Source organism: Ranitomeya imitator, chromosome 1, assembly GCF_032444005.1.
Source record: "Ranitomeya imitator isolate aRanImi1 chromosome 1, aRanImi1.pri, whole genome shotgun sequence".
NCBI classification, from domain to species: domain Eukaryota; kingdom Metazoa; phylum Chordata; class Amphibia; order Anura; family Dendrobatidae; genus Ranitomeya; species Ranitomeya imitator.
The window spans coordinates 727,220,521-727,247,243 of record NC_091282.1 but is presented as its reverse complement, the minus strand read 5'-3'; the positions used below and the strand labels follow the sequence as shown (position 1 = coordinate 727,247,243).

Below are 26,723 nucleotides of genomic sequence, written 5' to 3'. Positions count from 1 at the left end.
GGCCATTCCCAAACGTTCATCTTCTTGAGGCAAAGCCATTCTTTTGTCGATTTGGAGGTCACTTATGGGCGTGCTGAAAAGGTGAAATTCATCTAACTTTTTAACAGCAATCGATAGTTTTTGTTGTTAATTAGACTGATATTTGGAACTGTTCATAATTCCATTCACCTTGACTAAAACCCAAGTTCCAGCTACCAAAAAAAACAGCCTCAAAACATAATGCTGCCTTCACCATGCCTCACTGTGGTTATGGCACTCTTTTAATGATGTGCATTGTTGACTTTGCGCCAAACATACCTTAAAGAATTATAGCCAAAAAGTTCAACCTTGATTTTATCACACCAGAACACATTTTCCCACGCGCTTTTGGCATACTTGATGTGTGTTTTAGCTAAACACAGTCTAGCCTGGATGTTTTTCTTTGTAAGAAAATGCTTCCATCTTGACATCGTACCCAGCAGCCCAGACATATGAAGAATAAGGGAGATTGCGGTCACAATCAGTGCTTGCTACAAATTCCTGCAGCTCCTTTAATGTTTCCTTAGGTCTTTTGGCAGCCTCCTGGACCAATTTATTCTGATGTTTTCATCAATTTTCGAGGGACGTCTAGTTCACTGTCACTGTTGTGCCAAATTTAAGCCACTTCTTGAACACTCTTCACAGTGTTCCTTCATGCATCTAATGCCTTGGAAACATTTTTGTACCCTTCTCCTGAGAAGAGATCCTTTTGCTGTGTTGTAAGCTGTTTACAGGCCATGGCTTTTGCTGTAAAATGCACTTAAGAAAAAGTCAGTAATATCCTACTAGAACAGCTAAACTATATGGAGTTAATAAGAATCGCTTTAAATGATGGCAGCTGTGTGATTACTTCGACATAATGTGAGTTTTATTGTAATTGGCCGATTCTGAATACAAACATACCCAATTGTAAGAGGGTATTTTAACAGGGGTGTGTAGACTTTTTATATCCACTGTGTGTAAAGACAATTAAAATATTGAATCCAATTAAAGTGAGCCTGTCCGCACAAAAAAAACGTCCAAAGCACAGGCGCTCAACGCACCTTGGCGTGACCAAGCAATTCAGCGCATCTTCCAAACTACTTGTTTTTCATCCATTTCCAACTTTTACGGCTCCTGTAAAGTCAGAGCCGTTTATTTTCGGGTGTGCTTCGGATATGTCTGTTGATTGGTGTGGTTACCCTCATGTTCTGTATAAAAGGATGGGAGTTTTTATCTTTGGCACGCCCCCCTTGAGGAAGGTTGATCCGAAACGCGTGTCGGGTGGGTGGGGATGCCGTGGTGCAGCATTGTTTATCTATCACATGTCGGTATGTTCCTTAATATATTCTACCCTGCTTTATGATACCATGCTGTCTACAGTTGTTGATCATGTGATAGACATTATGTTGCTCCGTCCCTGTATTCTGATGGACATTGTTCTTTAGGCATTATATTCACCGGAGTGATTATTATTGTTGTTGCGATGTTTGTACTGCTCTGTCCCCCATTAGGCAGTTGAGGTGTATTAGCCAATTTTAGCTTTCGCTGTCATTTTTGACCTTTGTAATTTATTGATATGTAATAAAGTTCATATTTATTAATTTTGGACTAGTACACTATTTTTTTGTGGTTTTTCTAGTTCTCATTAGTGTGTCCTGCACATCCTTATGATTTGGCTTTTTCGTCATATGCATGACTATGATGTTGGGTTATCTGTTTAAAAGCCTTACATGTTTCCTATGTTTCTATTTTCCGTTTATTTTCGGCAGAAACCACATTCAGTAGCATGATAACAGTCCTGATCGCACGCATGTGTTATTACTGCCGACAGGTAAGGTACTCCCCTAAAAGGCTTCTGATAAAGCGCTGTACACTACATCTTTAACTATTAGCCTCCGTAACAGATACATTTATATTTTTTCTGGAACACTTGCACTAATATATCAAGTATACATAATTAACTAAAAGCTTACAAAAAGGAGCCCAAAATCCTACTTAAAAGATTTTTCCAAGCTCATTCTAAATTTCTGCTGTACCTCTGATTGCAGATTGCTGAATTGGGATTGTGTGAAACATGCACACTGTAAGGATTCCCCTCCAATTCCATCTTGAACAGATGCAATAACTTGCGATCACGTGCCTGTTAGCTGCTCATTCACTTCTATTAATTTTGCTAGTCGGCAATTGACCACAAGTAAGCAAATCACAAACTTGTGGTCATGCAATTGCACATTCGATCTGGAAATAGAGGGGAATCCTGACAGTGCACATGTATGTATACAAATAAGGAATTTTCTTATGAGAGCTTCCCTTTAAGTGATCGCATACTCTAGAGATAAGATAGGAAAACCCTTTTAAGTCTAAAAAGCCGTGTACGTTTATCGAGCTTTGGACACTTTGTATCTGGATTCTTACCAGTCTGATAACAGCAGTATTCACCTCCTACATATTTTTCTCCCCAGTCCATAGCCAATATATATGTACGCGGCTGCAGGTTTTCCCATCTACAAATAGGTGTTAATTATAAAAGCTCATCCTCTGTAATCGCACAACACAGACACACCGCATGCCCATGAAGAAAAAACACCACAAATGAGCAAATGTAAAGAAAGAATAGAGGAAGAGGAGAAGTACATACAGATATGATTGAAAGATATAATTTTGACCATAGCCAATCAAGGCTTTGCTTTGGCGCCCCTACTAGTGTTGAGGTAGTACAGACATGATGATATGGGGTGCCTCCGCTACCTCAACATAGTAGTGCCTAATAGTGCGCAGCTGCTCTGCCTGTACCCCTAGCTAGGTATTCAAGGGGACAAACGGCACGCTGATCACGCCATCAGTGCTCCGTATGAGTGCAGATTGCAGGACTGAGTGACCATTATTTATATTTTGTGTTGCACCAATTACGAGAAAAATTACCGATGCCAAGTTTTTGTAGTGCTGGAGCTATGGGATAATTCCAGTCAATATCTCCATTAAGTCTGTGACCCGCACGATGATCAAATTCAGTCGCCCATTTCCTGAGGCTTGAAGGGAATATCCACCTTTTACCATCACTTCGTTTTTAGTCGGAGCTCCAGTATTCTGATACAGTGGTCACAAACCGGGTCTATGAGAGAACATGCCGGAAGCCGGCAGGGATAGAAATTTACTACATACAGGTTTATTTTCGAGGATTTTCCAGGAATGACCTTTATAGACTATCAGTATCACATCAGTGGGGGAGGAATCAACTTTTGTACCCTCATCGTTCAGCCTCTAAAAAGAAGAACTGCACTTTCACACATTTCAGAAGCTGTGATCAGTGGGGCTTCCAGTGCTTAGACCCTCAAAGATCACCTGAAATGTTATTCTAATGTTCTTTTGTAGGTACAAATTACTTGTTACTGAAAATCCAGTGTCATTTCTTTATCGTAGTTCAATGTCCAGAGTCTGGCCGCTGCTGCAATGAAGTAGCTGTGACTGAACATATTAAGAATTTACAAGCTCTTCTTAGCAGAGCTTGTAAGTGCTGCTCCAAAGCTGGCAGGAACGCCGGAGCACACTGTTCTCTCTCGATCCTGGCCAACTTCAGTACCGCTGAGCTTCCGATGTAGCAGAAGCAAAAGGTACCTCGTACAGAAACATCGAAAGTGTACAGTCCAGGGTAGTGGCAGAACAATGCTGCTGGTCCGAACTGTCAATCAAGCATGAACCTATCACTTCTGGCAAACAGGAAGCCGTGAGGTTGGGGAGAACTGTGCTCCTGCTGACGATCATAGGAAAAGCCCTTTAAATGGAGGGACAGAAGTACTTAGCCAAGTGACAATTCTCTGATAGATTTATGAGGAGTACATATTCAGGCTCAGAAGGGCAGACTCACCTGAGCACTTCCGTAAAAAAAAAAAAAAAAAGTCCTAGCACCTGAACTCCACCGATTAAAACTTCTCAAATCTCTGAGGACTCATGCAGACGTCTGTGGATCTAGGTCCGATCATGGACAGTGATGCATGGACTGGTCACAGGTCTCCCAACCCGAGTGTGACATCTTCATACATTTCTATGAGGTTGTTAAGCTCTGGTTGGGAGACCTGTGACCAGTCTGTAATCTGACCAAGATCCACGGACATCTGCACGAGTCCTTAAGTGCAGTGGATTTGGAGCTCTGTATCAGAAAAGCAAACCTCTGACCAGTAGATATATTTTTTTTTAATTACTGTTTTTAGTTAAAGATAAAACTGTGGCTATTCGCTTTAGGAAGAGATTTAAAGTTTGGAGCATCATGGAGGCATCAGCAAGCCGTTTTATAAAATTCATCCCGCCATCCTAGAAACCGAGCTAAGAGTCATCAGAGCAGCCGCGCACCGATACGATCTGCGCTAGGTCCCCACCAGTAGCATTACAACCTTGGCAGTCTTGTTGACTCTCTCTTGTAGCATTTTTTCAGTTGATGACAATGCCTCCATTGCTTTCCAGTTTTTCTCCCGAAGGTCCTAATTGTTTTTAGAAAGAGGTATTTCAGTTGACCCAAATACTAAAAACGTCCTCACAGATCATTCAGTAAGTTGCAATAGAAGGGGCTGGATCACTTTTTGCCTGACCAAATTCATTAGATGCTACCAGCGTTTCACACACAAAGGCCGCAAATATGGAAGATCCCACACAGCCCTGAGAAGATGAAGCAACTCCTATCTGTGAGAGTCTTAGTCATGGTGTCAATATATTCACTGCTGCACCCAAATTACCTTGGTCACTGCTTCATGTCCTGAGTAGATCTGGTGGCACCTTTCTAGAGAAGATGCTTCAGCACTACATTTGCAGGTGGAGACTTTTTACACAGTGTAACCGAGAGGGATTAATTTGGCAATAAGTGGGAACCCCTAAAAGTGTAGCACTAAATGCGTAGCGAACAAGTCCAAATGGGTGTTTTTGTTAGTGTAATTTTACTAGCTTCTGGTAAGCCTCCCAGGAATAAAGGCTGGATTGTCTTTATCCAGGGTGCTGCTCAAAGCAACACAGCTTCTATCCTGCACTTATTTTCTCTTCATATCGCTTTACGTCATCATATTATCCCCATTGGGGCTCACAATCTAAATTCATTATCAATACATCTTTGAATTGTGAGAGTAAACCCGAGGACCCAGGTGAAGCCTACATAAAAATAAGAACATACAGACTTATTGAAGATGTTGTCCTTGGTGGGTTTTGAACCCAGGACCGCAGTTCTGCAAAGCTACAGTGCCAACAATCTTGCCACAGAACTTTCCTCCTAGTCTACGGTCTTTTCTGCCCTCCCTGAGATACTTTCGCCGCTCTCCACAATGTGGAAATTTATGTACGGTGCTCCTCTCCAACTCTGCGGGTTCCCATTTCTAACACCAAGGGACAGGCGGAGGAGGAAGAATAGAGCAAAAGATCTGAAGAACTTGAAACATTTTTACTAAGCATTCAGCTAAAGAAAGGACTTGCAGACATTGTCATTTAATTTTGTATTCAGGAAGCAACTGAATAATAAAACTATTCTGTGCGGAGGTGTACATGGCTTAAGAGGGAAAGAGTTCTTTAACTTCTCTAAGGCTAGGTTCACATTTGTGGTCGAGTCCGCAGCGTTTCGTACGCAACCACAAACGCATGGCAAAACGCATGATAACGCTGCATTTTTTTATCGGCATCAACTTACGCATGACTGATAAAAAAATGCAATGTTTGCACGCATTTTTGCATACGTTCGCATCGTTTATGCACATGCGTTTGTTATGAAAAATTTTTCCAGGAGAATTTCCTTGACACAAGCCACATCCAATGGGAGTGGCTCATGGGATTTCTGTATATAGACCCTTGTGCAAATGCAAGTCCTTGCGTTCCCATAGACTATAATGCGTTGTTTTGAAGCACTCCATCCACAAGCGTCCGCATGTGTATGGTGGCGAAAATTTGACGGCAAAAAAATTTCTAATATGGTGCGTCAGCCGCGCCCAACCGCACACCGCAAAAATACGCATGCGTAAGCAAAAGCGGGTGAATGCATGCAAAGGCATGCACCTGCATCTACAATGTTAAAGATAGGAAATCAAGACGCATGTGGATGTATGCGTCAGAAACGCTGCAGACACAACCGCAAATGTGAAACCAGCCTAAGCTTTTTTTCTCACAAACACTAGTAAAAGTTAATGTAGACTGCAGACACTGCTGTGTGGAATCGGCCATAGACAGCTCTTGTATACATTGCATTATTGTCAATACTGGAAGACAGATCATATGTTGAAACGCTACTTTTGGGGGAATCTATGATAACATTGTCCTAATGGCTTTAGTGGAAAAAAAAGGAAAGTTTTTAGATAGAAAGAACAGATTCCAATCCACCAAACAGAAAAAAAAGGTTAACATTCACAACACAGAACAAAATCTTCGAAGGGTTGCATTTTGAGAAGTGGGGACAATTGTATCCAGTCTATTCGATGCCTTGTGAGCGATTTTATTGGAGCTGGATATATTTAAGCAAACTAGCAACTGCTGGCTCACAGAGGACTGCCGGCTCACAGAGCACTGCCGGCTCACAGAGCACTGCCAAGATTGCATACAATCATATGCACAGGAGCACGTGCACTTGCAGCCTGCGAACACAAGCTAGAATTTCTCATTCGCCGTCAGCAGACATCCTGAAAACGGTAAGAAATTTAAAGAAAAAAGTGAATCAGAAAGTTGTAGAACTTAATTTATACGATGCTTATAGGGGTTGTCCAAGATAAGAGAAACATGGCTGCATAATTTTGGTCATGAGTTCTAACTTAAGATGGAGAAAATTGATTCGCAGGACCCAGTCCAGAGGCCACATCTGTTGTCTGTGGGTGCCAATTGGGAACCCTGGGAGCCACCTCCTACTTGCTGCCATCTGTGGCTCTTCTCTTGATTACCCGGCCTGTAATGCCATCAAATATGCATTAGTCTCAAGAGATTGCATCGTGCTAAACCTGGTGATGCCAACACGTAAAAGGTTGTTTGCAGAGTTCCTGCCCGTCGGCCGCAGATTACCGATGTGACCACCGGACCAGGGTCCTGCAAATCGATTTGCATCATATCTAGGTGAGAGTACTGGTAATCGACACAACATAACAGTGCCCTTATAGAGGATCTTTTTTTAAATGTACTTCTAAAAATAGGATATCAAAGTGTTGAGCCCCTCTGGCCATTACTGAGGTCCAATCACTAGTTTTGGCAGTATGTTTCCATGACTTTGGAACTGCAAGATCGTTCTAAAGGAGGTGGATACCGTCTAGCCCCTTATAGTAATGAAAGGTGTAAATGGCCACTGACGTTACTGATGGCATACTCATTGTCTGCCTTAAAAGTTACTAGAAAGGCACTAACTGTCGACTGTATAAGCATCAGTCAGTCAAAACGCCGACATTAAACTCTATGCAGGAATAGCACTATGCTGAAGGAGGGGAAAAAACAGCTCAACTGTTTTAACTCGATTCCATCTTTGGTGTTCAATTTCCCTAAAAATAAGTTTGGCTAAAGAACTTCTTGATTTACAGGGGTAAAATACCCCATAGACACCTGATTGTAGCTGGGCACAATGAAAACAACAATAACTCCCAGAAGCACATTCCTGGCAGTCAGGCAGAGACGAGGGGTATGGAAATGGAAAGTATGGAAGAAACCAGGGCAAAACCCATATAACTGTTCCGTTAGATCACAGTTTAATCATTAAAGCGTATATACCACTCGCTCACCAGCAAAGCTGGCCATACACACGAGATCACTGGTGGATAAACTCTTGGACAGCCAATATCTATTTCTCTCACGTGGCCACCAGACCAGAGCCCTGCGAACCTCCTCCTACCTGCGGGCATCTCTGGCGCTTCTTTTAATTAGTGTCACCATGCATGTGTCACCCTGCAATATAATGATGCCGCAGGACCTACTAATAAGAAGAGGTACCAGAGATGACAGACGATGGTATATTCACAGAGCTTGGATCTGGTGGTTACGGAGTTCTGACATGGCTGCTGGAACAGGTTCCTGCAAATCTTTTTTGCTCAGCCCTATAGTAAAAAGAGTAAGCCACTGTCAGACATCTGGAGACGGGGGAATAAAAATGCTAAAATCCAATGTGCAGATCCCCTGCTTTCCCTCAACACCGGATGTCAGGGGAGAGATAAGAGATTCCTTACACAAAATCGTAGGCAGAAGTCAGATCTTACGTGTGTATGGCTAACTTAGGTGTAAAAAGCTACAAACACTTTTTTATCCTTGTAACTTACATTGTTCTTCTTCCTTTGTTGCTCTACTGCAGATTTTTGTGCTTCCAGCTCTGACAGCAGCTCGGTTATATACTTGTCCTTCGCTACAATACTAGAAACATATATAATACGTCAGGAAATTGGATTACACTTTACTGGTTATCCTGAGGTCATACCAACAAAGAGTAAAAAATGTCTTATATTCTCGGTATCCTCTCCAGTTCGCCTCTAAGACAAGTGCAAAGGTCTTAAAGGCAGACAAAAGAGAACTCCAATGATAAAAAGAACAACTGTTACCAGCACGTCCACACTTTTTCTTGAAGGCCTCTGTGCAAAGCTGCAGTCTCTCTGCATTGATGACGTGAACGCCCCCTATCTTTCACAGCAGATCACGGGACATAGGTGTCATGCTGCTGCCACTAGGAGGACACCAAGTGAACATAGAAAGATTAGCTCCTCCCCTGCAGTATACACCCTCTGCTGGCTCTAACCTGAACCAGTTTGGTAACAAAGCAGTAGGAGCTTGTAACTATTAACAAGAATACACTATGTCAAAACTAAGAATGAACACAAGCCATTAGGCTAACAAGGTGGGTGCTGTGTCCCCCAATGATTGGCTCGGAGAAAAGGATTTTACGGTGAGTATACAAAAATCCCTACTTCTCCTACACCTCATTGGGGGGGGGGGGGCACAGGACCATGGGACGTCCTAAAGCAGTCCCTGGGTGGGGAACAATGAACTGTTATTACCCCATGAACCAACGAGTTATAGATGTGGTACTGCCGACTGCAGAATCCGCCTGCCGAGGGCAGCATCTGCAGAGGCCTGAAAATGAATACTGTAGTATTTTGTGAAAGTATGCAAGCTGGACCAAGTTGCAGCCTTGCAGACCTGTTCTGCTGACGCCTGGTGCTGAATGGCCCAAGAGGTGCCCGCTGACCGAGTGGACTGTGCCTTAATACTTGCTGGGACAGGTATGCCCCTGACACGGTAGGACTCCTGAATAGCCGAGCAAATCCACTGGGCTTTTTGTGGCCTTTGAAGTGGCTAGGCCCTTCCTATGCCTCTCCGGAAGCACGAACAGGACATCTGACTTGCGGAAAGACGCCGTTCGACATATCTACTAAGAGCTCTCACTAGATCCAGAGTGTGAAGAGCCTTCTCGATACGATGTACTGGTGCCGGACAGAGTGAGGGCAAAACAATATCCTCGTGAGAAGAGACAACTTTCAGCAGAAAAGACGGTGACGTTCTCAGAACCCCCTTGTCTTGATGGAAAATCAGGAACGGAGCTCGGCAGGACAGGGCCACCAACTCCGAGAATCACCTGATTGACGTAACTGCGACTAGGAAAAACTACCTTTCAGGAAAGAAAAGTTAGCGAAACATCCTACAGTGGTTCGAAAGAGACCTCCTGTAAAACCCTGAGGACCAAATTAAGATCCCATGGTTCCAACGGCATTTTATAGGGAGGCATCACATGGGAAACTCCCTGAATGAATGTCTTCACCTGTAATCTGGTGGCAATCCTGCGTTGGAACAAAACAGATAAGGGTGAAATCTGTGAGCTAAGCACGAGACCTGACTCCAAACCGGTCTGCAGAAAAACTCCAAGGAAGGAAGGAATGGAAAACTCAAGAGGAGAGCGTCCATGGTCCCTGCACCAGAGAAGGTGGTCTTCCAGGTGTGATAAATGCACATAGACACCGGTTTCCTAGCAATAATCATGGAGGAGATCACTTGTTGAGAAAATCCTGCCTGAGCTAAACCCAGGATTCAACAGCCACGCCGTTAAACACAGGGCCCTGGGGTTCCGGTGGTAAATGGGGCCCTGGGCTAGCAGATCTGGGCGATCCGGGAGTCACCAGGGAACATTGGCGACGAGGTGAACTAGGTCCGCGTAACATGCCCGGCGCGGCCAGGCCGGCGTGACCAGGATCACTGGTACCCCCTCAGCCCTGGTCCTTTTGATGACCCTTGGAAGTAAGGGGAGCGGGGGAAAATACATACGGAAGCCGAAATTCCTGCCAAGGAAGAACCAGTGCATCCGCTTCAATGGCTATTGGGTCGTGGGACCGATCTATCAACTTGGGAACCTTTGTGTTTAGCCGTGAGGCCATCAGAACCACATTCGGAGTCCCCTACCGATAACAAATCAGCTGAAAGATTTCCGGATGAAGAGACCACTCTCCCAAGGCGAGGCCCTGGCGGCTGAGGAAATCTGCCGCCCAATTCTCTACGCCCGGAGTGTGAACCGCCGATATGGCTGAGTGGTTCCTCTCGGCCCAACGAAATATGCGACCTACCTCGTGCATGGCTGTCCTGCCGCGGGTGCCCCCCTGACGGTTGATGTAAGCCACAGCCGTGGCATTGTCGGATTGGATCATGATGGGACAACCTGCCAGCAGATGATGAAAAAGCAGAAGGGCTAACTTGATTGCCCGTATCTCCAAAATGTTGATCGTCAGACGCGACTCTCGAGAAGACCAGCGTCCCTGTGCCGTGTGATGGCGGAAAACTGCACCCCAGCCAAGAAGACTGGCATCGGTGATCAACACAAGCCAACGTACTGGAAGGAAGGACTTCCCTGATCCAGTGAAGACTTCAGCATCCACCACCTGAGGGTCTGCCTGACCCTCTCAGGCAGACGGAATCGACGGTCGACAGAGAACGGGTTCCTGTCCCAAGCCGTCAGAAGTGCATGTTGCAAAGGGCGAAGGTGTAGCTGGCGCACATGGAACCGCCTCTATCGCTGCCACCATCTTGCCGAGAATCCCCATACTGAATCGTATGGAGTGAGGGAAAGAGCGGGAGAGCATCCGTGCTCCCTGTTGTAAGGCTAAGACCTTTTCCGGAGGGAGAATTACCAACCCGCGGGAAGTGTCCAGGATCATTCCCAAGAAGGAAATCTGCTGAGATGGCACTGGAGAAGACTTTTTTAAGTTTATCTTACAACCCAGGTGAGAAAATGTATCCAACGTGATACTCATGCACTCCTCGCAGGCCCGTAAAGACGGTCCTTTGATAAGCAGATCGTCCAGGTACGGAAGCACCACCACACCCCAAGTGTGAAGGATGGCCATGACCGCCGCCATGACCATGGTGAAGACTCTGGGGGCGGTGGCGAGGGCGAAGGGCAAAGCTAGAAACTGGAAGTGGTCCCCACCAACCATGAAGCGTTGAAATCTTTGGTGAGGGAAAAAAAAAAAAAAAAATCGGGATGTGAAGGTAAGCATCCTGGATGTCGATGGATGCTAGAAAGTCCCCTTTTTCAGGTGACGACTGAGCGGAGGGACTCCATTTTGAAACGTCGCACTCTGACAAATTTGTTTAACAATTTTTGGTCCAGTATGGGTCGCACTGTTCCGCCCTTTTTTGGAACCACAAATAGGTTCGAGTAAAAACCCTTGAACCTTTTGTCTTGAGGGACTGGAATAATGACTCCGCCCATTTGGAGACCATCTAAGTCTCTGAAAAAGGCTGTTGCCTTTGTATTGGGAGATGACAGGAAAAAAAAAGTGTTGAGGGAGGGGAAGAAAACTATTTTGTATCTGGAGGACACCAGTTCTCTGACCCACTCGTCATAAATGACCGAGAGCCAGGCTTCTCGGAACTAAAGTAGACGGCCGCCTACTTTGTCGGTGCCCACCGTATACTATAACCAGTCATTGTGTAGAGGATCTAAAGTAGTGTTTCAACTCCAGTCCTCAAGACCCACCAACAGGTCATGTTTTCAGGATTTCCATAGTATTGCATAGGTGATGGAATTAATGCTTGAACAGGTGATGAAATTATCACCTGTTCAATACTAAGAATATCCTGAAAACTTGACCTGTTTGTGGGTCTTGAGGACCGGAGTTGAGAAACACTGATCTAAAGGATCTGGCCCCTTTGGATTCAGACGGTTTGGGCTTGCTTTTCCAGGAACGATTAGGTCTATATGAGACCTGGGAACCTCTGTCCCTACGCAGGGACCGCCCTGATGCCGAAGAGAAAGTTGGAGAGGACCAGTTGGTATTGCTGCGAAAGGGCCGGGTCCGGACCTGTTGGTGGGTCCGAAACAGCTGAATGGGCTCATGCAGGGGAAGGAATTTTCTCTTCCCTCCGGTAGCATCGGAGATAAGTTGGTCCAGCTTTTCTCCAAATAAGCACCGCTCTGGTAAGGCAGAGAGGTTAATGACCTTCTGAAAGCAGAATCTGCTCGCCATTCTCTAAGCCATAGTGCCCTCCTAATGGAGACGGCATTTGCTGCTGAGTGTGCAGTGCAATTGGCCGCATCTAACGAAGCGTTTACTACAAAATCCCCGGCCAGAGATATCTGACTAGCGAGGCTTGCTGCCTCCGGGGGAAGATCACTATCCCGAATGGCTGCGGTTAAACTTACTGCCCAAGCGACCATAGCCTTAGCCACCTAAGCCGTGGCAAAAGATGGAAAGAGTGCCGCTCCAGAGGCCTCAAGGACTGACCGAGCAACATTGTCAATTTGACGGTCAGTGGGATTTTTGACTCCGGAACTATCAGACAAGGATAGGAGCGTTTTGGATGCAAGACGCGATACAGGGGGATCCACTGAAGGAGATTGTAGCCAATCCTTCCTTAAATCAGGAACAAAGGGATATCTCGACTCAAAAGGCTCTGACCTGTGAACAGTTTATCTGGTCGATTCCTATGTCTTTGGACAATGTTCTTAAATTCAGGGTGATTGCCGAACACCCTGTGAGTACGTTTAGCCCTCTTAAAAGACACTACATGATCCGGAACGGATACAGATTCCTCGTCTAACCTCAGAGTCTGGTTAACTGACTCAATGAAGGAAATCAAGTGTCTCTTGCGAGTCCTGGACTACTGACGCATCAGAGTCATATACTGAATCATGTTCACTGCGAACCTCTGGAGAGGGGGAGCAAGAAATTGAACTCAGACGCCGAAGCATGAGCATGCTCGGGGGACGTGTCATGGGTCCTTTTTGTAGAACCCTGAGCACTTTTAGATAGAGTACGACCCCTGCTGGTTGAAAGTTCCCGACCGTCGCAAGGGGCCCCGCGGCCGGCAAACTGACGTCCTCACTAAAGGAGGGTTTCCGGAGAGAATCTATTGCCTCGGTCAGGAAAGCCATAGACCTTGAGAGAGACGCAGCCCACTCAGGGGGACTCGGCTCACTGAGGTCGGTAGCGGGAGCGACTGGTTCCCGGGTGCATGCCTGGTCACAAGCTGTGCAGAACGGAGTACTGTGAGCTCGGGGAAAGGCAGTATTGTATGTGGTACACGTGGCAAAAAAACACTTTTGTTAGCCTTTTAGGAAACCTTAGGCCATGTGCACACGATGCAGATTTAGTGCAGATCTGCAGCATTTTTTTCTGCAGCAGAAACGCTGCAGAACTGCACTGTGATTTACACTACAATGTAAATCAATGTGAAAAAAAAAAGCTGTGCACATGGTGCAGAAAAATCTGCGCAGAAACGCTGTAGATTTCAAAGAAGTGCATGTCACTTCTTTTGTGCAGTTCTGCAGCGTTTCTGCACCCCTCCATGATAAAAATCTGCAATGGTAAAAATCTGCACAAAAACTGCACAGAATCTGCACAGAATCTGCAACAAAAACTGCACAAAATCTGCACCTGCGGATTCTGCCAGGAGATGCAGATTTAGTGCAGAAAATTCTGCACCACGTTTCCTACATGTGCACATAGCCTTAGATTGAGACATAGTGTACCCTTGAATGGACAGAGGGAGTATGTGACCAGAGAAAATGGGCAGAGAAAAGAATGCAGAGAAGGGGTTAAGCTGTCAGCTCCAGTGGATTCAGCTTACCCAGGTCCTGCTCTTGTGTCCCCAGGGAAAGTGTCTGTGTCCTCACTCCTTGCAGCGCCTCTGTCAGCGCTGCTGTAACTGTCACCGTTGTCATGGAAACTGGCTCCTATTCTGAGGTGCAGAAAGATGGCCGCCGAGAGCAGGAGGGGTGCCACTCGTTTAGGTTGAGTAGCGCCAGAAGTGTGAGTAGCGCTGGCCATGGTGGGAGGAGCCCTGAAAACGCAGCCTAGGCCGGCTAGAAGCCAGGGGACTAAATTTGTGAAGCCTGACGGAAATGACAGATAGACGAATAAAGCGGTGTAAAATGCCGCTGGACGTCGTGACACCGCTCCCCCCAGGGACCAGGACCGCATCTATGCGACCAGGTGGTGCCAGCCACAGTCATACTCACATTCTGAGGTGATGTAGCACAGCTGGAGCTGCGGTGTTGCTGGTCGTGGGACTTCCCCCTCAATCCACCATCCCCATAGCCAAGGGAGTGGGGAGGGACTTTCTGCCTCCTTCCATCATCCGCTTTTAATCAGTGGTGATGCAGTGGGGGCTGCACGGACGCCATAATGGGGCCTCTGTTGTCCATGGAACAGGGCAGAATGTCCGGTTGTAGGCCTGGCTCCAGGAGAGGATATATAGAGGGACACTATGTGGTCGCCTGTTGCTGGTTTGGGGTGATCGGGACCGTGAAGGAACCGTCGCCCCTGAATTGAGCTCAGGCATGGCATCCCACGTCGCAGGAGAGGGTACGGGGAGGAACTCTCCGCATTCTCGCCTGTTGCTTCAAGGGAGATCGGAGCCTTGAAAGGATTTGTCGCCCCCTTCACTCCGTTAATTAAAAGATAAAAATTTACAGAAAAATAAAAATAAAATAAAAACGGTGGGGTCTGAAAGCAGACCCAAGTGCCTCCTACAGACACTAAGCAAGAACTGGTTAGCTGAGAGCCAGCAGGAGGGTGTATACTGGAGGGGAGGAGCGATTCTTTGTGTTCACTTAGTGTCCTCCTAGTGGCAGCAGCATAACGCCTATGGTCCTGTGTCCCCCAATGAGGCGTAGGAGAAATGCTTGGTCCTGTTCACACTGATCTGAAGGATTCTGTTTATTAAAATCTCTTATGTACTTGGCCTTTTAAAGTGAACCGGTCACCTTGGTAAACAAAGCAGACATAGGGTTAATCTGCAGGTTAATAGCATTACAATGCTACCCGGCCACCTTACTGAAAGAGCGGCTAGTGGGAAAAAAATGAACATATATCTGCCAGAGAGCTGCCAGCTTTCAGTCATGGAGGGGCAACAGTCATTGCTTACCATACTATGAGTGGTGGCATAAGCAAGCCCCGACACAATGACCTACAGCTTGCCAAGCAGCACATCTGTGCAGAGCGGGCTGTCAAAGTGCCGAGGAGTAAATACAGTCCGCGCTCGCCTCCTCGACTGAAAGCCGGCAGCTCCCAGTTCATTTTCTCCCTATAGCCGCACTTTCAATTAAGATGGCCGAGCAGCATTGTACCACAATTTACCTGCAAATTAACCCTATGTCTGCTGGTAAATCACATTCTCCAAAGTGACAGGTTCAATATTTTTTGTGAAAAGAATAGCTCAGTTCTCTTTTCCTCCCTTAAGGTCTCCCAACTTCAATTCAATTCAATTAAATTCAAATGAGCTTTATTGGCAGGACTAAGTACATGTTAGCATTGCCAAAGCATATGGTAAAAATACGGGGGTGGGGGAGGGGGGCATATAGAGGTCCAGGGAGTATCAAATTCCTTTTAGAGGATAGGGGATGTTTCCAGGGTGGGGTATAGGAGTCCATGACATATCAGGCTCTTTAGTCGGGGGATAGGGATTTGTCCAGTGTTGGGATATAGGAGTCCATGACATATCAGGCTCCTCTTAGTCTGTGGCAGGCACTGACATATTCAGCTGCTACGGCTACTGCACTTTCCAACTTGCATACTTTGAAGTGTTATGTAAAGCTACGGTCTCCAATAAAGAGCTTATATCTGATATCGGTTGATTAATTAATCCCTATGTAGATGATCACCCAAATCACTCATGCGTGTAAATGGGAGAGATTTCGGGAGGAGAGCAGCTATGACCGCCACATGTTTTATCTATAGGGAAAATCAATATAAACTACTCATGCTTTGTATGATACTCCCTCTTTATTACATAAACGTTACTCTAATATTCCTGGCTGCTGTTGGCAATGTGGTAACCCTGAGAGGAACTTGCCTCATCTATTCTGAGTTGCACAGGCATTGAAGGCTTCTGGAAACATGTTATTTTATTTTTAAGGTTGTGGGTCTTCAGATAGCACGTAATCATCAGATTTACTTACTCAATATCCCGTCATTTCAATTTAACTGAATAACTTTTGCTTCACGTGACCACAGTGGCTAGATGTTTAAATTGAAGTTGACTTAAAGGGAACCTGTCACCCCAAAAATCGAAGGCGAGCTAAGCCCACCAGCATCAGGGGCTTATCTACAGCATTCTGGAATGCTCTAGATAAGCCCCCGATGTAACCTGAAAGATGAGAAAAAGAGGTTAGATTATGGTCCGATGGGCGTCGCGGACCGGTCCGATGGGCGTCGCATCTTCATAGGATGACGTCCTCCTCTTGTAGTCATGCTGCGGCTCCGGCGCACTTCTCTGCCCTGTTGAGGGCAGAGGAAAGTACTGCAGTGCGCAGGTGCTGGGCCTCTCTGACCTTTCCCGGCACCTGCGCACTGCAGTACTTTGCTCTGCCCTCAACAGGGCAGACAATATACGCCTACGCCGGAGCCGCAGCGTGAATACAATAAGAGGACGCCATCGTAAGAAGATGGGAGGCCCCGGACCGCGACGCCCATCGTACCTGGATCGCCCCTGGGTGAGTATAATCTAATCTCTGTTTCTCATCCTGATGCCGGTGGGCTTAGCTCACATTAGATTTTGGGGGTGACAGGTTCCCTTTAATCCCCTTCAAATAATGAGTTGCACATGTGTCTTCATGACGCGCAAAGTATGGCACATCTCACAGCTCTAATGAATAACGCAACTGAAAATTTCGACGTGGCATTGACTTCTTGGGATACACACTGGGTACAAAGGAATTGTTAATGGTCAGGGCTATGAAAAGTAGTCCTGGTATTAGAGGCTCATATAGATTTACCTCTCACCCCGCCCCATGTGTCAGTCTGGTCATTGTCCAGGTATAATGTCTGGCGAAGTTTAGGAGTTCATTTCTTGAAGTTGTCACTGATAGATTGCCCAGTGAAACTAAGATGTAATGTTTACTAATACTTTAAATATTCTTTGTTATATTTCTGTAACTTCATATTTGAAAAATTAAAAAAAAAACAAAAAACCACGGATTAAAAAGAAATAAAAATAATAGTTAGGTGTGGGACACTTTTTACTTACGCTTCTATTAATTCTTCACCTCTTGCAACTGAGGAAACCTAAAGTGTAAAAAAAAAAAAAAAAAAAGTTAAAGTATCATTTACAACATGGACATACTGAAACTCCCATAAATAAGAAATTAGCTACTTGGGGCAATGTCCTACTACAAACACATTATAATTCCCTACCAAATAATAGCGTGGGAAGCAGTGAGACGGACAGTAAATTATAGGGCACTGTTCATAATATGCCATATTCTACTAATAGCGCCATAAAAACCAAAATAAAAATCAGCACCTACAAAAAAATTGTAAAAATTAACAAAAATGTTTGCCCTGATTTATTACAAGAATTGCACCAACTCAACATAACAAAATTTAGTAATAAAAGTAAAGTTGGCAAATCTGAATACATGGATCTTTATCATCACTTAAATAAGAAAAGGGAGACAAACAGATTGCAAGATCACTTGCAAGATCAGAGATCAGACTACATAAGGTTTGTTTGTAGTCTGTTACCATAGAGACACAAAGGTCTACATAGGGAGCTGCAGACACATCATAGGAGATTTTTATTCAAATTTTGTCGTTCAACTTTTTTTTTTTACATGCATTAATTAGCACAATGCAAAAACTGGTTGTGAAGATGCAGATAGTTGTTAAGGAGTAACCGTCACTTTATTTACCACTTTCATAAAATAGTACACAAGAAAATAAGACATTTTTTACCTCCTGGAGTGACCATTCATTCTCAAATCACAGATAGAACCTGCCCTTAGTGAATACCAATTTTCTCATTACTGAGAGGAGAACTTTCAGCAGAATGTGTGTCGGCCTCTAGCTACTCTCTCCTGCATAGAGTTTTAAAAGCACCAACTGTAATCTCCTATCTCAGTAATGGAAAAATCTGTTGTTACTTAAAGATTTTTACAAAATTTACCCCTGAATCAAGATGGGAAAAATCAATCCAGGGAAAGCAAATTTCTCTGATAAGATATTTATATATTACAATGCTGCTTATTTTCAAGTGTGCTATTCATTTACGAAATGAAAATTAAAATTATTATTTATATACGGTAATAACCTCTCCTCCACATCACACAATGGTTACAAAGAGAAAGAAGAAAACAATATATATTAGAAAGTAAGATTTGAGCATAATTCACACCTGTTGTATTTGTTCATCATGCTTCTTTTGTAGTTCGCAGGCCTGAATTTTCAAAATTTCATTTTCTTTTTTCAGACCCTATAAGAAAATAAAGGAGATTCAGCCAGTGTTGAACTTTCAATACAAAAAAAATCATATACAAGTAAATTATAACAGACTAGGATCAGATAATGATTGCTGTCAGTGTCCAGATATTCAAATAAACTACAAGGTAATCCGTAAAGTGCATAGTACTTTCAGAGGGAAGTCACTATTAAAGGCAAAGTAACACCAGAGATCATAGTAAGGCTACGTTCACATTGGCGTTCCGCCAATGTGCGTCGCTGTTGCGCCGGCGACGCAGCGGCGACGCAGCGACGACGCGCCCCTATGTTTAACATAGGGGACGCGTGCGTTTTTAGGGTGGCGTTTTTCGACACTTGCGTCGTTTCCGACGCTAGCGTCGGACGCAAGAAAATGCAACAAGTTGCATTTTCTGTGCGTCCGATTTTGGTCAAAAAACGACGCACGCGTCGCAAAACGCGCGCGTTTTTGCGCGCGTTTTTTCTTGCGTCGCACGTTGCGTCGCCGACGCAGGGCGGCGCAACGCTAGTGTGAACGTAGCCTAAGTGCGCACTTGATCAACGGAGCCCATACTTCCCACTGTTAACCTTGCTTACCCATAGTGTATCAGAGTCTGGGCACGCGCCACGCCAACACCGACGCGTGTTTAGCCTCGCTTTCTCAAGGTGCAGTAGTGTGTTGTACAACAAAGGCACATATAAATACCCCACTCCCCAGGTGTCCATAATGCCGGCGCATGTATCCGGAAGTACGCGCCAGGTGTTACGTCACATCCGGCAAGGCGTGCCGATAATGTGTGTCAGCCGAGCCGTTGCCCTGACGTTGCTGACACGCACTCGTCATCACCCGGTGCCTTCTGAGATGTCCCGGATCGCGTAGTATGGAGACATGTGCACACTGGACAAACGTGAGAACACAACAGGGTAAGTATACCCCCGTTCAGTACATAGTAAAGTGCAAAGCATAATAAAGTGGCATGAGTGCAATTTAAATACATGATGTACAATGATGAATATACAATAAATATATTAAAGATATTAAAAACTAAATAAGACACCATCTATATACATAATTGTCTAAGGGGTAGTTCCGTCTGTCTGTCCTTCTGTCACGATTATTCGTTCGCTGATTGGTCTCGGCAGCTGCCTGTCATGGCTGCCGCGTCCAATCAGCGACGGGCACAGTCCGATTAGTCCCTCCCCTACTCCCCGGCGCCTGCTCCATAATCCCCTCCACTCACCGCTCACACAGGGTTAATGGCAGCGGTAACGGCCCGCGGTGTAACGCACTCCGTTACCGCTGCTATTAACCCTGTGTGTCCACAACTATTTACTATTGATGCTGCCTATGCAGCATCAATAGTAAAAATATGTCATGTTAAAAATAATTTTAAAAAAACAAAAAACCTGCTATATTCACCCTCTGCCACCTTTCTCGCTCCTCTCCACGCTCCCGGGAACGCTCCATTGCAAGCGGCAGGTTCCGGTGAGGTCCCGTCCCCGGGCTGGTGTGCGACAAGGACCTGCAGTGACGTCACGGTCATGTGACCGCGACATCATCATAGGTCCTGCTCACACCAGCCCTGGGACGGGACCGCAAGCTGCCGCTTGCAATGGAGCGGTCCCGGGAGCGTGGAGAGAAGTGAGAAAGGCGGCGAAGCGTAAGTATAGCAGGACTTCAACGGGCTATAGGTGAGTATATGGTTTTTTTTTTGTTGTTTTTTTTTAAGTCTCTATGCTACGTGGCTCTGTGCTGGGCAATATACTACTACGTGGCTGGGCAATATACTACTACGTGGCTGGGCAATATACTACTACGTGGCTGGGCAATATACTACTACGTGGCTGGGCAATATACTACTACGTGGCTGGGCAATATACTACTACGTGGCTGGGCAATATACTACTACGTGGCTGGGCAATATACTACGTGGACATGCATATTCTAGAATACCCGATGCGTTAGATGGGCCACCATCTAGTAGAATATAAACATGAGTAATAGTCATCAGTAACAAATTAATATAAAGATGTGCATGGTGCATATTCCAGACATCAGAGTCCATAATTGAAGTGTTGGGAATATAGGTTTCACATGATTGGCTCAATCGTGATATTGCTTCACACATCGCGATGGTCTAGTTACTTGATCACTTAAAAAACTAACAATAAAAAATACTAAATTAATAAACAGAAGCAACATAAAAACAATACACAAATATACATACAACACAAAAAATCAGGGATTAGGATTCATAAATAAGAGCTGAAACTCAACTGCTTGTTGAGACCTGCAGGCGTAACAGTATTAAGTATCGCAATCCACCTGCATTCTCTCCGAGCAAGCAAACGCTTTATGTCACCCCCCTTATGCCAGAGCGGATCCTATCAATTCCCCAGGCCCGAAGACCAGATGAGTTACATTTATATTTATGGCGAAAAAGTTTAGGGATTGCTTTTAACAAATTCACATCTTCCACATCACGGGCAGCCTCAATATCCCTGATGTGTTCGCGAATACGTATCCGTAACTCACGTGACGCAAGACCAATATACAGCCAGCCCACAAGGACACACCATGTAGTAAACCATATGTGTGGTACTGCAAGTAATATGGTCTCTGAGTCTCTCTAGACAGCCTCCACATGGATAAAAACCTGTCCTTGGTGTGCCCATCCCAAAAGGGCTAGAAGTTTTTGCAACATAATGACTTTTCACTAATATATCCTTCAATTTATTACTTTTTCTCGCTGTCATAAGGGGTTGTTGTGGAAGACATCTCTTCAGAATAGGGTCTGTTTTGAGGATTGACCAATGTCGATTCAGTATTGATCTCATCAAATCCCATTTGTGAGTAAACGTGGAGATGTATCTCAATTCTCCCTCATTACCACCCATTTTGGTCACAGCTTCTCTCCTCCTGCTCACCAGCAGATCATCCCTCGTGGCCCCGCTGGCCCTCGCATATCCCCTCTTGATAATACGTCTGCTATAACCTCTTTCCACAAATCTCTCCCGGGGCGTGGCGCATGCCCAGACTGATACACTATGGGCAAGAGTGGGAAGTATGGGCTCCATTGATCAAGTGCGCATTTACTATGATCTCTGGTGATACTTTTTTGCCTTTAATAGTGACTTCCCTCTGAAAGTACTATGCACTTTATGGATTACCTTGTAGTTTATTTGAATATCTGGACACTGACAGCCATCATTATCTGATCCTAGTCTGTTATAATTTACTTGTATATGATTAATAAACTTTATATGATTGTATTGGACATCGTACTCCTATTTTTTTGCATTGATTGATACAGCTTTGGAGTGTCCGTGAGATGTATCTTTAAGACAACCACATGGGCATTTGTGGCACCTCTTTATGGATATGGCCCTTTGTGGTTTTGTTTTCTCTCAGTGTTGAACTTTCCATTAAGTCTGTCTAAATGGAAGCCATCATCAGAAAAAGAGGATTTGGGTACATGCTGTAAACCATAGGTGTATACTGCTGTTACTAGGAGTCTAACATTAGGCAAAAACATTAGCTCCTCCACAGTGGTGTACACGCACAGGCACAAAGTTAGTGAGAAAGCAGTAGGAAGAACAACACAGAATAATCACAACACTGGCCCAACAAGGCACAAGGGGTGGGTGCGGTGTCCCCCAATGAAGGCTATGAGAAACAGATTTTACAGCAAGAACCCAAAATTCTCTTTCCTCTAATACTTCATTGGGGACACAGGTAACCACGGGCCATCCAAACAAAAGCAGTCCCAAGAGTGGGGAGATCAGGTCACGTGACAGAGAACCTCCGCCTGAAGAACGTTCCTGTCTAACCCTTCATCAGCAGAGGCGTAGGTATGCACTCTATGGAATTTGGAAAAGATATGAAGGGAAGTGCAGGTAGTGGCCTTGCAGGTCTGGGCTGAGGACGCTTGGTAACGAATGGCCCAGGAAGCCCCCAACCTCGAGGATGAAGTAAGCCTTGACTCCCACTGGGGGTGATCTATTTTTGGGTCAATACGCCTCCAGTAGAGGCATATCGGACCCAGTGAGCAATAGCGACCCTGGAGGCAGGAAATTCCTCAGGGATCACAAACAAGGAGTCTGAGGGATGCGGTTTTTGAGAGGTACAGACGCAAGGCTCTGACAAGATCCAGCTTGTGTAAGGACTGTTCCAGAGGATGGGATTGGGACGGGCAGGATGTAAGGACGATTTCCTCACTGAAATGGAAAGGAGAAACCACCTTGGGAACGAAGGAAGGGACCGTTCGTAAGACCACCTTGTCCTGGTGGAGGCTGAAAAGGGGGAGCAGCATGAGAAGGCCGCTAATTAAGAGACTTGCCCGATAGAGGTGATCTCAACCAGGAAAAAAACCACAATCTTTCCAGGAAAGAAGAGAAAGGCTAAAGTCTAAAATGGATTAGAAGGGAGATCCCTGAAGGAAACTATGGACTACGTTAAGGTCCCATGGATCCACAGGGGGACAATATGGAGCGACTAGCGAGCGACTGCCTGTAGGAAGATCTTAACCTGGGTACTGAGAGATGACCCCTGAATCTAGGCCCGAATGTAGGAAGTCCAGGAGAGAAGAAAGTAAAAAAAAAGTCATGGGGGCTGTCTGATTGTACTCACACCAGCAAAAGGCTTTCCATGTTCGATGATAAATGTGAGAGGATGAGGCCCTTTCTCGCCTTGATAGTGTTCAAGATGATCTGAGAAGAGAAACCTGCCTCTCTCAAGAATGTGGCATCAACAGCCTTGCCTTTAAATTGAGTGACTGAGAATTTTGGCAGAAGTGTGGACCCTGGGAGAGTAGGTCTGGGCGATCCAGGATGTTGCAGGGAATGTCTGTGAGCAGGTTGACTAACTCTGCATACAAGGCTCTTCTGGGCCAGCCTGGAGCCACAACGATGAGAGGTACCCCTTTTGCTTTGGCTTTCTCGATTAGTATGGGAATGAGAGGGAGCGAGGGAACAGATATAGAAGGTAGAACTGAGACCAGGGTAGGACCAAGGCATCGGATCAGACTGCCAGGGGTCCGCAAGACCTGGTCACTAAGCGAGGAACTTTGTGGTTCATCCAGGATACCAGCAGGTCGATGTCGGGGATGCCCCACCTCCAACAGATTTGGATGAACATGGATGTGTTCAGACAACTGCCAGAGGAAAAGCCCTGACGACTTAGGAAGTTGGCGGCCCAGTTTGGCATGCCAGGAACATGCACTGCTAAGATTGCCAGAACATGTTGTTTGGCCCAAGACAGAATCCGAGAGACTTCTCACATGATGATGGACTTGCTCAGTGTTCCGCACTGATGGTTGATGTACAACACAACCGTGGCATTGTCGGACTGAATGCATACTGGGCGACCCACTAGCATGTCTTGCTGGTGAAAGAGAGAGAGAGAGAGAGGTAGACGGCTCTGAGCTCTAGAATGTTGATGGGGAGAGAGGTCTCCCCGGGAGTACCAGCGACCTTGAACTGTGCGAAGAAAACATCTCCCCAAGCGAGGAGAATGGCATCTGTCGTGATAATCTGCCAGTGCAGAGGGAGGAATGATCTGCATTGAAGTAGAGAGACTCCACCAGGCCAGAGACTCTGCCAATCGAAGAGGTAGAAGAGTGGGAAGGTCCAGAGAAGAGATCCTCTTGTTCCAAGAGAAAATGAAGACGGTTGTCATCTCACCTATCGATGAGTGCTCAGGATCCCAATTCCATAAACTGTCCACAAATAGGGGAAGGGGTGCGCTCTCATCCCTGGAGGAAGGAGGCTTCTGTGATGTCTGCATGGTGGGGGTGTTGCAACTAGAGCATGGGCCAAGACCTGATCTGTGGGCAATTTCTTCTTGCAAGAAGAACAGGTGTAGTGAAGGATAATGGGGGTAGGTCCGGAGCAAGACTCCCTGGAATAGGGAGATAGCCGGTGCCAGAGTTGGGCTGCTGAGGAGTGCAGAGCCAGAAGGGAAAAGGAAAAAGAAAAAACGGCCTGGGCAGAGCCTACCCGGTCGTGAGAGGTCTGTGCAGGAGATTCTGTGTGTTCAGTGTGGAGCTCAAGCAGTGATGCCAGCAAAGAAAGGACATCACTGCTTGAAAAATAAACAAAAGGCACATGCGATATGTGAATAAGCATGCAGAGAAGCCAGTGCGGTGCTAATAGGTTGGGGCACACTAGGAAGGGGTGTGGGCAGCTGGGGGAGGTAGGCCTTGGGAAAGCCAGGGACTAACAGAGAGGAGGCCTGCTCAGTGAGGGCCAGAGGTGAGGAGAGCCCTCAGAGGAAGTTGGAGGAAAAGCTCTGTGCTGGAGGAGAGGTGCACTACTTGTGGATTGAGGAAAAAAATAATAAAAACAAAAACAACAAAGGAACCCAAGTATAGATGGGTCTGGGAACAGTCTGCCTCCTACTGACACCAAGCTAAAAGTGAGTAACTTCGAGCCAGTCGGTGGGTGTACCCTGCTGAGGTGGAGCTAGCCTTTTTCCCTAGTGGCAGCAGCATACACCCCATGGTTACTAGTGTCCCTCAATGAAGAGATAGAGAAATTACCTAATAACTAAAAACAGGTTGTCCGGTTACACATAATAATAAAAGCAATATTGAAAATATTTCGCTCATATTACGATTTTTATTTAAAAAAAAAAATAAAAAAAATTGTAATCTTAATTGTTCAGGCACGCTACTGAGACTAGTTTAGACCCCAAATTATTGTCCTTTAACCCCTTTACCCTCAAGGGTGGTTTGCACGTTAATGACCGGGCCAATTTTTACAATTCTGACCACTGTCCCTGTATGAGGTTATAACTCTGGAACGCTTCAACGGATCCCAGTGATTCTGACATTGTTTTCTCGTGACATATTGTACTTCATGATAGTGGTAAAATTTCTTTGATATTACCTGCGTTTATTTGTGAAAAAAAACGGAAATTTGGCGAAAATTTTGAAAATTTCGCAATTTTCAAACTTTGAATTTTTATGCAATTAAATCACAGAGATATGTCACACAAAATACTTAATAAGTAACATTTCCCACATGTCTACTTTACATCAGCACAATTTTGGAACCAAAATTTTTTTTGTTAGGGAGTTATAAGGGTTAAAAGTTGACCAGCAATTTCTCATTTTTACAACACCATTTTTTTTAGGGACCACATCTCATTTGAAGTCATTTTGAGGGGTCTATATGATAGAAAATACCCTAGTGTGACACCATTCTAAAAACTGCACCCCTCAAGGTGCTCAAAACCATATTCAAGAAGTTTATTAACCCTTCTGGTGCTTCACAGGAATTTTTGGAATGTTTAAATAAAAATGAACATTTAACTTTTTTTCACAAAAAATTTACTTCAGCTCCAATTTGTTTTATTTTACCAAGGGTAACAGGAGAAAATGGACCCCAAAAGTTGTTGTACAATTTGTCCTGAGTACGCTGATACCCCATATGTGGGGGTAAACCACTGTTTGGGGCGCATGACAGAGCTCGGAAGCGAAGGAGCGCCATTTGACTTTTCAATGCAAAATTGACTGGAATCGAGATGGGACACCATGTTGCGTTTGGAGAGCCCCTGATGTGCCTAAACACTGAAACCCCCCACAAGTGACACCATTTTGGAAAGTAGACCCCCTAAGGAACTTATCTAGAGGTATGGTGAGCACTTTGATCCACCAAGTGCTTCACAGAAGTTTATAATGCAGAACCGTAAAAATAAAAAATCATTTTTTCACAAAAATTATCTTTTCGCCCCCATTTTTTTATTTTCCCAAGGGTAAGAGAAGAAATTGGACCCCAAAAGTTGTTGTACAATTTGTCCTGAGTACGCTGATACCCCATATGTGGGGGTAAACCACTGTTTGGGCGCATGGGAGAGCTCGGAAGGGAAAGAGCACCATTTGACTTTTCAATGCAAAATTGACAGGAATTGAGATGGGACGCCATGTTGCGTTTGGAGAGCCACTGATGTGCCTAAACAGTAGAAACCCCCCACAAGTGACACCATTTTGGAAAGTAGACCCCCTAAGGAACTTATCTAGATGTGTGGTGAGCGCTTTGACCCACCAAGGGCTTCACAGAAGTTTATAATGCAGA

At 45.2% G+C, this 26,723-nt stretch overlaps 1 protein-coding gene across 20 annotated transcripts in view; it reads right to left on the bottom strand.

The window, feature by feature from the left end:
- The window catches only part of KTN1 (kinectin 1), a 197,824-nt gene that overhangs the window by 16,062 nt on the left and 155,039 nt on the right, over positions 1 to 26,723 (bottom strand). For 13 of the 20 annotated variants that reach the window (XM_069732747.1, XM_069732819.1, XM_069732861.1 and 10 more), the window contains 4 exons: positions 18,586 to 18,663; positions 17,440 to 17,477; positions 8,250 to 8,340; positions 4,389 to 4,475 (listed from right to left, as the gene is read on the bottom strand). In XM_069732747.1, the coding sequence (XP_069588848.1) occupies positions 4,389 to 4,475; positions 8,250 to 8,340; positions 17,440 to 17,477; positions 18,586 to 18,663 (294 nt within the window). The remainder of the gene's footprint in view (positions 1 to 4,388; positions 4,476 to 8,249; positions 8,341 to 17,439; positions 17,478 to 18,585; positions 18,664 to 26,723) is intronic. The other 7 variants (XM_069732828.1, XM_069732887.1, XM_069732904.1 and 4 more) reach the window with 1 other exon arrangement.